Source organism: Bremia lactucae (genome assembly GCF_004359215.1).
Source record: "Bremia lactucae strain SF5 chromosome Unknown BlacSF5_NotPlaced_19_SHOA01000004.1_2068294bp, whole genome shotgun sequence".
Classification (NCBI taxonomy): domain Eukaryota; phylum Oomycota; class Peronosporomycetes; order Peronosporales; family Peronosporaceae; genus Bremia; species Bremia lactucae.
In genome coordinates, this window is record NW_027152031.1 from 689,428 (window position 1) to 699,850 (window position 10,423).

Consider the following 10,423-nt stretch of genomic DNA (forward strand, 5'->3'; position numbering starts at 1 on the left):
TTACCCTAGCTAATTAAAATAGATTTTGGCCGCCAGATTATATCTGGCGGCGACCACATTTATTACCCATAATAAATGGGATTTAAGTAACTAACTTTTTATTCTATAAATCAGATAAAAGGGTATTTACCCATAGAGTAAATGTACCACAACAATGGTTCTCCAATCGATGTGTGCCTCATTACAGGTCTACACATCCCTAGACAGATATATTTAAAAATATTAACTACTAAAAATGTAACTAGTATTTTTATGCGCATTTTTTTAATTGTTATTGAGGTTTTGCATTGCATTCAGTTTGCAAGATCTATACGCAATAAAAAAAATATTCTATTTTGTATTCAGAAAAGCGTATTGTGTAAGAGCACTCGTGCATCGCTTTTATTACGATGGTTGACTACAAGGGGCAGGAGCGCGCCGAAACCTTATTGGTACTGTGCTTTGTGGTAATATGCACGCCTGCCTGGATTTATGGCTTCATATACCAAGACTTTTCGTACGCATTTCAAGCTTGGGTGCTAGCAACAGTTACAAGCGCCTTGGTACGAACATCTGTAACAAGAGACACGTAGCACTGTTCTAACTTATCACTACACAAATATTGTCAGTTGATCCTTCCAAATTGGCCATTTTACAATCGTAACCCAATCAAGTGGCTGTCAAGCGTTATGTACGTCAAGAGGGAAACACAAAAGGGAAGCATAAAGACAGAATGAAGCGTAACTATGCATGATGAAGAAAGGATAGTCTAGCAGTTTGTTCGTAGACGACTTTACTGGACTGATAAGTAAAAACAATTATTCCTTGTCTTCACTATCAGCATCCTCTCCATCACCCACGTCTTCGTCTTCTTCATCTTCCTCGTCCTCATCATCTTCGCCTTCGTCCTAACGTAACCGATATAGTAATAATAATAAACACTGTTCTAGCCCTTCAGTTAAAGGAGTCAGCACCTACCAACATATAGAACGACACCGGGTTTTTCCACACTTCCTCCTTGATGATCTCAGCTACATCTTGGTCCCCATCAGTCGATATAAACCACTGCACAAAGCATTCCAATCAAATACCAAAACTACCAATGCAACACACAGATTAAATACCTGAAAGAAAGGATATTTCTCCGACTCTTCTGTCATGTTTGCCTTATCCTTCCAGAAAATTTCCGAGGCAGTGACCTCCACTTCTTCCCCGTCCTCCGAAAACTTTACTTGCTTCCACAAGGTCGGTGGCGAAAAGAATGGATTATCTTGGAAGGTCTAAATCAGTCCAAACGCAAAATATTATGCGCCGCACAGTGACTGCATCATAGCTAAAATTCTTACCATCTCCATCTTAAAACTTCCATCTTTATTAATGAAATTGACGTCGAACGTTTGCAGTAAACTCATCAGAATTTCGTCATCCTCATTGATGTAGTTGCCCACAAGAGGATGGTTCATGAACTGCAGCAAAAAAAACATTAATTGACGGCAGCAATATCGAACACGCCGGCGCGTACCACTTGCTTCCAGAAATGGGGGATGTCCGCCAGCAATTTGTTGCGCTTAATGTACGTCGGACGCTTTTTGGCATTGTACTTGGTCTCAATGACAAGAATTTCTTTGGCTTGCTCCACATCAATCTTTTCAATTTCCTTTTCCACATCTTTCACAGACTCAAGGATATTTTGCACCTTCTCGTCATGTAATTTTTCGTCGGTGCGCTGGCGCTTGGGGGACGGAGGGTTTGTCATATATCTCAGCTGTTTTTGAAGTAAATACTTCGCTGAATGATTGGTTTAGTTACGCCCGTTTTTTAGTCCCTTTAAGATCGGATAAATTTTAATCTTCATTTTTGAATAAACCTACAACCTAGACAATTATTTGTGGCGAACAGCGGACTCCTTTCCCCATTTTACTCAGGAATTCACCAATTATAACACCATTCAAGTTGCGCTTTACGTCATTTTTTGCATGGCCTCATTTTTGCTAGCTTGTCTGTAAAAATCGGTGTTGAATCTGCTTGACGCGACTGACATTTATCCAAACCAAAGGCGCTTAAAAACGTACTGGCCTACTGTACCGACAGGTTGTTGTATAGCTCAGGGTCGTTTGATAGTTTGCAACCGAAAGCCAATTTTTTTAATTCAAAGCCGGCGACCTTCAATTTAATTTCGGTTGCGACATACGGGCTTGAACATAGCCTTGAATGCCATCGCCGTGAAAAACGCTCATGGTTAGTCTCAAGCATCAATGTTAGATAAATTGTGCCCAGTAGCTTCGGCTGTCATTGTTTTTCAAAAGATACTGAGTTTTTTTTTATGTACAATCTAACGAAAAAATGTCGCTCTGCAATGAACTTCTTTTCATGAACAAAATATGATTGCTTGTGTATTGTTGTAACGCTAAACATGTGTGCACAACATTGTAATCTGTCATATCTCGAAATTTTCATAATCTTTCGACTCGAATTTCTAAATCACCCCCTTTTTTCGAAAATTCACAATATACCTCTTTCTCATACATATTAGTGACCAGCCATCACATCATATTCAAAATATTCTTGACCTCAACACGTCTGCCGCTTACTCTAAGCTCAACTTTCACAATTAACAGCAATGTTGTCAACCACTAGCTTTTCATCAGTGAAGGTCTCGCCGGGTCTTTTGACGAGGTAATTAACGCAGCTCAAGACGCGGCTGTATCAGTTTTCGTGTGGAGCATGATCAGTGGAGCGGAGCTACCTTGCTCCTTAAGTCAGAAGAAGACTTATAGACTCAAAAAGTATCTTAGTAGGTTTAACAACTCAGGGAGCCGTACAAGCTATTTAAGCTTAATCAATAGTTAAAGAAATTTAGGGGTTCGTAGAACCAAGTTGCAACAAGTGCCCGAGATTATGTACCTTAAAAAGGCTTCTACCTCTTACAGATCAAAACGCAAGCCTTAGGAAGGCACTAGACGTTTTAACATCAAAGGGGGGAACTGCACTTTATTTAATTATATAAGTTAAAACCCTACCTTAACTATTCTAAAATAGGATAAAACGGTAATTTATATATAAAGTAAATGTACCACAACAACGGTTCTCCAACCGATAAGTGCCCTATTACCCCCCCCCATCAGACTGTTGACACAGATTGACAACATTCGCTTCATTTCCTCTTTGAGGTTAGAACATAAACAGCTAACCGTTTGTTTGTGCTTTGCTTTTCTTTGTCCCATGGCATCGAAGCGTGAGTCACGGACTCTGATCACCTTCCTCGACGATAAAGGAATGGTAGACTATGAAAGTCACGCTCCACCGGAGGAGGAGAAAAAGGAGCGCGGCTCCTACACGCCTCGTCGTGTGGACGAATCTCGGCGGCCCCAAATCCGTTCCCAGAAGTGGTGCCGAGAATGTGTAGCTGCATGGCGCCGGACACCGGACACTGATTCCAACATAATTACGAAACCGCTCGATGAAGAGCAAAGAGCAGGCAATTCTCATGGAGGAACAAGATCGTCGTCCAGCTGCAGACCTTGCAAAAGCTAAACCTCACAGTGAATATCGATTCACTTCACTTAGCGTGGAAAAGCTTCTCAAAGAAGTTACGGGTCGCAGCTTGACCACCTTGACCTCCGGATCCAAGGCGAGGACGCCGGAGGAGCTCGCTGCTCGCGACGCTCTCATGAGCGATACCTTACGTCCAAAGTAATGACGCGAGTTCAGTAATTGTCGCGTTTACGTGATCCGGCCCGTGGGGCTTCGATGACATCAATGAGAGAAATTCCGATAGTTCTGTTTTCAAACGAACCAAAAAGCGAAAGTAAAGTTTCGTTTGAGAACTGGGTCCATCGGGCCCGCCTCCTCCGCAATATTTGAAATGTTAAAGAGTCAGCGTATGTGGCTGATGTTCGTTCGGAACGGAAGCTTCGCTTCGTATTCGCCAAGCTTAAGGCCAAAGGCCAGTTAGGAGTTCGGCATTTATGCCTCAAAATGAGTATAGGCCTAGTCAACACTTCAGTGTTTTAGTTTTTTGCGCGACCATGGATCGAATCCGCACTGAGGCTATAGATCCACCTAATCCCTCGTCTAGTGGTGGGAAGCGTCGTTTGACGCGAGTTGACCCCGAGCTTGGCGATCAAAAACGTCAACGGCGTACGGGCAATCTTGTCGAAGAGGTACCTCAAACTCGCAAGAGTTTTCAAAAGAGGGGTCTAGTATTGGCCCTTTCGATGGCGTCGCTTCAAGAGTTCCCCCACGTGAAACTGAAGGTTCGCTCGCGCATCAAGCAGCGCGATAGGGAGCCGAAATCTTGACGAAAGCATTTGATGCTCTAAGGCACGAAGTGCAACTTCTTTGCGAGGGCCTTGCTCGGGTTAAGGGCTCTTTTGAGGCGGCTCAAAACCGTCTTTTAATGATGGAACGTAAGCAACCTCGTTTGGAGGGTCCGCTGGACATCATGGTGCTGATGTAGCAGTCTGCGGCATGGCCGTCTTTTTGGCGCAAGCGCCTCCAAGTCCACATGTATAGGCTCTGATATGGCTAAGCAAGCCGACGTAAAACACTGGTGTGTCCGCAGCTTGCTAGGAAAATTTAGCGCTTACGCTAGGCCCTTCTTGACCGCGACCGTAAATGGTCCAATAAAGCGCGGGTGCAATTTGGTCTAGTAGACCGCGGGAACCAAGTTGGTAGGTAGAATTATAGCATTTAATCAAACTCGGTCTCCGACCGCATAAGAATTAATACAGCTTCTGTCTTTGGCATCTGCTTGTTTTTTTGTTTGATATGGCTATCAGCCATCGTGTCACGTACATGTCTTAAGGCACTTAATTGCGTTGCGAGAAACTCACTTGCTTGTTTCCGAATGGTGACAGGGCTGATATCAGCAAGCCTAATGGCTAACCCCCCACCAAGCCCTGAGCCACGTAGTGGTATCGTTATCGGAACGACTGGGTGGGTGAGACCGTTGACATAGAATGGAGTGTAGCCTGTAGAAGCATGGCAGCGTTATTAAACGCAAATTCCAGGACTGGGAGCATTCAGCTCCAGCGCTTGGTGTGTCTGAGCACACACACTCCGCAGAACGTCTTCAATGACGCGATTGACACGTTCAGTTTGACCATCGGTCTGTGGATGGTCCGCTGTGGACATGTTCAATCTGGTGCCACGCACTCGGAAAATCGATTTCCAGATTTACCCGTGAAATAGGGATCTCGATCAGAAATAATTGCCGCTGGCAAATCGTGTTGTCGAAGCACGCGATCTATTAACAGCCTTGTTGTACGTTCACCATCAATGGACCCGGCACAGCCGCTAAATGAGTCATTTTGCTCAATCGGTCAACAAAGAGCACGATGCCTGTGTTATCGGCCGAATCTTTCGGGAGGCCGAAAACAAGTTCCATACTAATGAACTCCCAACACCCTGTGGGTACAGGCAGACTAGCCAGTGGCGCAGCAGCATCCGCCGAGGGCTTAATTCTTTGGCAAGTTTCGCATTTGCGAGCGTATGCGCTGACCCATTTGTAAAGTTTGGGCCACCAATAAATCTGGCTTACAGGGTCAAAGGTCTTTTTTCTAAGACGTCCACCATGGACAATATCGTCTTAATCATAGAGGATTCGGTACTTCAATTTCTCATCATGTGAAACAACGACGCGCGGAGGATCCGCAGCGTCCGCGCAACAAAGCAAAGGTCGTCATCGATAGAAAATCGATGCAACCTTGCCCGCAAACGTGCGACAATTTAGAGCCTGATTTAGTGCTCTTTAGAGCTTGTAGCAGAGCTACACACTGTTCATCGTGGGCGGAAGCCGAACGGATTAATTCAGTAATAGGCGACATTATAGTCGTTAAAGTAGAGATCTCACAATCTGGTCGGCATGAAGACGCATCAGCCAAAGCATTCTGCTTTCCAGGCTTATTCTTCACCTCAAAGTGTATTCGCCAAAAAAACGATAGCCATCGAGCAATTTTCTGTGAGAGATGGGGCGACTTCGTCGCAGTGCGTTACGACACGTGATCTGAATATTTCACAAACGGCTAAGAGCCTAACAGATGAACTCTGAATTTGTCAAGGGCATACTTCATTGCAGGTAATTATTTGTTATGAACTGGGTAGTTCTTTCCCGCAGCTTTAAGCTGTCAAGACTCGAACTCAATTACACGTTCACGCCCATCCTCATCTGTGTGTAACAGAGCACTGCCAGTGGCAAAATCCGATGCGTCACAGACGACACTGAAATGCCAATTGGGATTTGGCAGTGCAAGAGTCGGGGCATGAAAAAGACTATCCTTATCTGCTTGAAAAGCATTATGCTCTGTGCTAGTCGAGCACCAATCCGTATTCTTTTAAATGAGATTAGATGATGGCCTAGCCATATCAGCGTAAGTTTCGCAATATATGTGTAAGTAATTGGCGAGACCCAACCACTTACGCAAATCCTTTAGAGTTTAGGAACCGGCCAATCACTATGGCTTTAACCTTAGCGGTATCAGCTTTAAGGCCTCGCTTCGCATTGAAGCACCCTAAGAAAGAAATTTCTTCTGCGCCCAAAATGCATTTTGATGCATTGACATACAATTTATTTGTGCGCATACACTCGAGCACTGTTCGCAAATGGTTTATGTGGTTTTCCACATCCGTATGGCCCTGTTCCGCACGACTGTAGACAAATATATATCATCAAAATAAGTATGTGCATAACCTTGATGAGGGCGGAACAGTTGCGTCACTAGACGATTAATTATCGCCGGGGCGTTAAAAAGCCTTTGTGGCATATACAACTATACCGCTTGGGGTGCAAATCGCTGTAAGCGGGATATCACTAGCTCTCATGAGCAGCTGGACTATCGACTAAGTTAAGTGCACTGTACATCGTGCATCTAACCTATTGTTCTAAAGAACATCCTTTCTACGAATGGGGGTTTGTGCTGGAATAGTGGCAGCATTAAACTTGTTGTAAGCGTGTACAATGCGCCAATTGCCATTAGGCTTTTTGACATAAATTTCGGGGTAGAATTTGAAGATTTACTCTCACGTACTATCCAAGCCTCGTGCTTAGCACGAAAAAAATCGTCAATGACTTCTCCCTGTTCCTCTGGCGAATGCTACTGTCGAGTAAAACAGTATTTAGTCCCTGGAACCAAGTCAATTTGATGACGGACACATCTATTCGGAGGTAAAACAGATGGTAGGTTGATACACGTCACATCTCGCAAAGGATCGATGATCCACCCCGCGCACTAAGTGCCGCTTTTGTGCCCTTCAGGACGGTTTCATCCAGAAGTGACGATGAGTTAACTCACTATCTGGTCGACGACAACAATCATAGGTAAGTCACCAGCCTATAAGGCTCGGTCGAACTCATCAACAGACATTTCGTCTAGCTCTAAGAGAGCATGTAATTAAGAATTGCCTCAAGGCTGACTTTTTCCTCGATGTTACCAGTCACACCATTAACAAGCGTATGCAGCTGCTTGCAAGTATCACTTTGTGACATAACTTTTGTCTCGATGTTCCCAGTCACACCATTAACAAGCGTATGCAACTGCTTGCAAGTACCACTTTGTGACGTTATTGACGCTTCGCGTCTTCGCTGTCTTCGCTGTCTCGGTATCGAGACAATACGCCTCTTCTGACGGACGAGGCCCTCACCGTCAGCAGCCAGCTGGGAACGAGGCTCCCAGCTGTCACGTGAAGGTGGATAACCAAGCCAGCGATCAAGATAACTCGTTCGCTGCCCCTTCACATCACGGTAATTCTGGATACGTTCCACAAGGAAACGTTGATCACCGTGGGAATCCACCAATGATTGTGGTGGAGGAGGGAAAATAGATCCGAACCGTGTGTCGGATCTAATGTCGAGGATCGACAAAATCGATCACTTCCTCCATGATTTGGAGGAGATACTTGACCACTAGCGCGGCAGCGTCGCTCGTTGGAGCAGACGGTGCAGGATCACCATATCGAACGGTTGCAAGACTGTTCGAAGAGTGCGTACTCCATGTTGGAGTACGAACGGAAATATCACACTGTTCGCGATGAGCTGTCGTCAGCTCATTGCAGTTTCGAGGATATTTGGAACCGGCATGAGAAACTTCAGGTTCAACATGAGAATCTGGTTCGCGATCACAATAATCTTTTAGGGATTCTTGAAAAGGGTCGTCAAATCCGTCCTCGGAAGAAGCCGCGTACTGATGGAACGGGCGGAGCCGACCAACGTAAAACGTAGGATGCGTTCGCATCCTACGTGGCAATTCTATTGTGTACGCATTGCCTCTGCGATGCAGTACACGGAGAGGCCCAATGAACTTGGGTAGTAGTTTACTGCTATTCACACTAGTGACTAAACGCTTAGGTAGGTTTACCGTAGAGAGTAGCACTAGATCATTAATTTCAAATGAATGAACATTTGGTCTTCCACGTTTGACTGCATTCCGTTTCTGACGGTCCACTGCGTTAGCAATGTAATCCTGAACGAAACGGATTATTGATTCTCAAGCCAGAAGAAATTTCTCTGCTGACGCATTTGTTTTGTCTTTTTCAGTACGCTTTGTGCGTACTGCCATGAGATCATTCTCGTCTTCGATGTCGATTTCGTCGACACCGACATCACTCGCGTCGTTGTTAAATCGATGCGTGATGAGCATGAGCCAGAAATGCTTTTGCTCGTGCGAGTCCACCCCCCCTTAAACTAGAGGATCCTTCTAATTGGGTGGGTATGCGAGGATGACGTAAGCCATTCACGAAGAGCGGTGTATGCGTTGTAGACGCATGTACCGAATTATTGATGGCGAATTCCACCATCGGTAAAAACTCCCTCCAATTTGGATGCGATTGGACGTACCTCGAAGTATCTCTTCCAGGACGCGATTTACGCGTTCTGTTTGACCATCCGTTCCTGGGTGGTCGGATGTTGACATATTGAGCCGTGTTCCGAGAAATCGGAACACGGATTGCCAAAACTCCGCCGTGAACAGTGGATCTCTATCCGAGACCTGTTCACGGGGTAACCCATGGAGTTTAAATACCGTGTCGATAAAGACACGGGCACAACCCGGAGCCGTAATTGACTCTGGTACTGCAGCAAGATGTACCATCTCGCTGAATCTGTCTACAAAACAAGGATTCCATTGTTTTTGTAATCGTCTTCATGAAATCCGAAGACGAAGTCCATAGATACGGACTGCCAACACTCTACCGGAAGTGGTAGAGGTTGAAGAGGTGCACGGGATGAAGGGCTAGGCTTCATTCGTTGACATACGTCGCAAGCATGAATGTACTTGCGCACGAACTGATACTGGCGGGGCCAGTAAAAGTCGCGACTGACTGTGAGGTAAGTCTTCTCACGTCTACGATGCAAACTTGTTGGAGCATCGTGACACTCATACATGATGCGCAAGCGCAAATCATTGTGAGTTGGGACGACGACACGTGGGGTGTCGCCGGTAACGGCTGTGTAATTCAATAAGCCGTTACGTGTTGTGTATCGATCGGATGACGATCGATAAAACGCCGGTAAATCTGTAAAAGATTTATCGGATGGATTCATTAAAAGATCCATCGAGCATAGAAGGTCCTTATCTTCTGTGTAGGCTTTCTTTATGTCATCATCTAGGGTTGATGACGGAACACTCGTAGTGAGTGTTGCAAAAGTAGGATTATTTTCACTATTGGAGTGCAATGCTGACTCGAAATCGGGTCGGCGTGATAACGCATCAGCAACGACATTAAGTCGTCCTGGTTTTTATTCGACGGAGAAATTATAATCCGCGAAGAAGGATAGCACCCTCGCCATTCTTTGCGAAAGGTGTGGGCTGTTTACGGCCGTGCGTAATGACGCATGAACGGTCTATCTCCTCGGAAATAGACCCTAAATTTAGCCAATGCATATTTTATGGCAAGGAGTTCCTTGTCATGCACTGGGTAATTGCGTTCAGCTGGTTGCAGCTAATGCGATTGGTAACAGACGAGGCGCTCCGCAACGTCTGTATCGTATTGCATTAACGCGCTAGCGATTGCAAAATCGCTGGCGTCACAGACCATATGGAATGGTCTGTCTTGATCTGCAATCGCCCATCTTGGCGATTGCATCAAGCTTTGCTTGATACCTTCAAACGAACGCTGACAATCAGTGTTTCATAACCATTTCTCGTCTTTTTCCAAGAGACGAGCGAGATGAACTTTATTCTGCATAATTGCGAGAGTACTTGTGCAAGTACGCCGCTAAACCAAGGAACTTCCGAAGTAACTTCACATCGACTGGAACTGGCTAGTCGGTGATTGTCTTAATCTTTTCGAGATCAGGGCGCACGCCATATTTACCGACGATGCACCCAAGAAGTGGTATTTCGCTTGCAGCGAATATACACTTCTTGAGATCTGCGTACAACTTATGCTTTCGCATAAGTGTAAGAACCTGACGAACGTGAGTTTTATGAACTTCCACGTCCGTCTT

General features: G+C 45.2%; 1 protein-coding gene across 1 annotated transcript; it reads right to left on the bottom strand.

The window, feature by feature from the left end:
• Positions 1-380: 380 nt before the first annotated feature.
• On the bottom strand, positions 381-1,791 carry CCR75_003146 (uncharacterized protein). The gene is made up of 6 exons (XM_067961243.1): positions 1,502-1,791; positions 1,326-1,445; positions 1,104-1,259; positions 958-1,044; positions 609-887; positions 381-542 (listed from the first exon to the last, which is right to left on the bottom strand). The coding sequence occupies exons 1-5, from the start codon at positions 1,733-1,735 to the stop codon at positions 798-800; spliced, it is 687 nt and encodes a 228-aa protein (XP_067821877.1). The 5' UTR covers positions 1,736-1,791; the 3' UTR covers positions 381-542; positions 609-797.
• Positions 1,792-10,423: the final 8,632 nt, after the last annotated feature.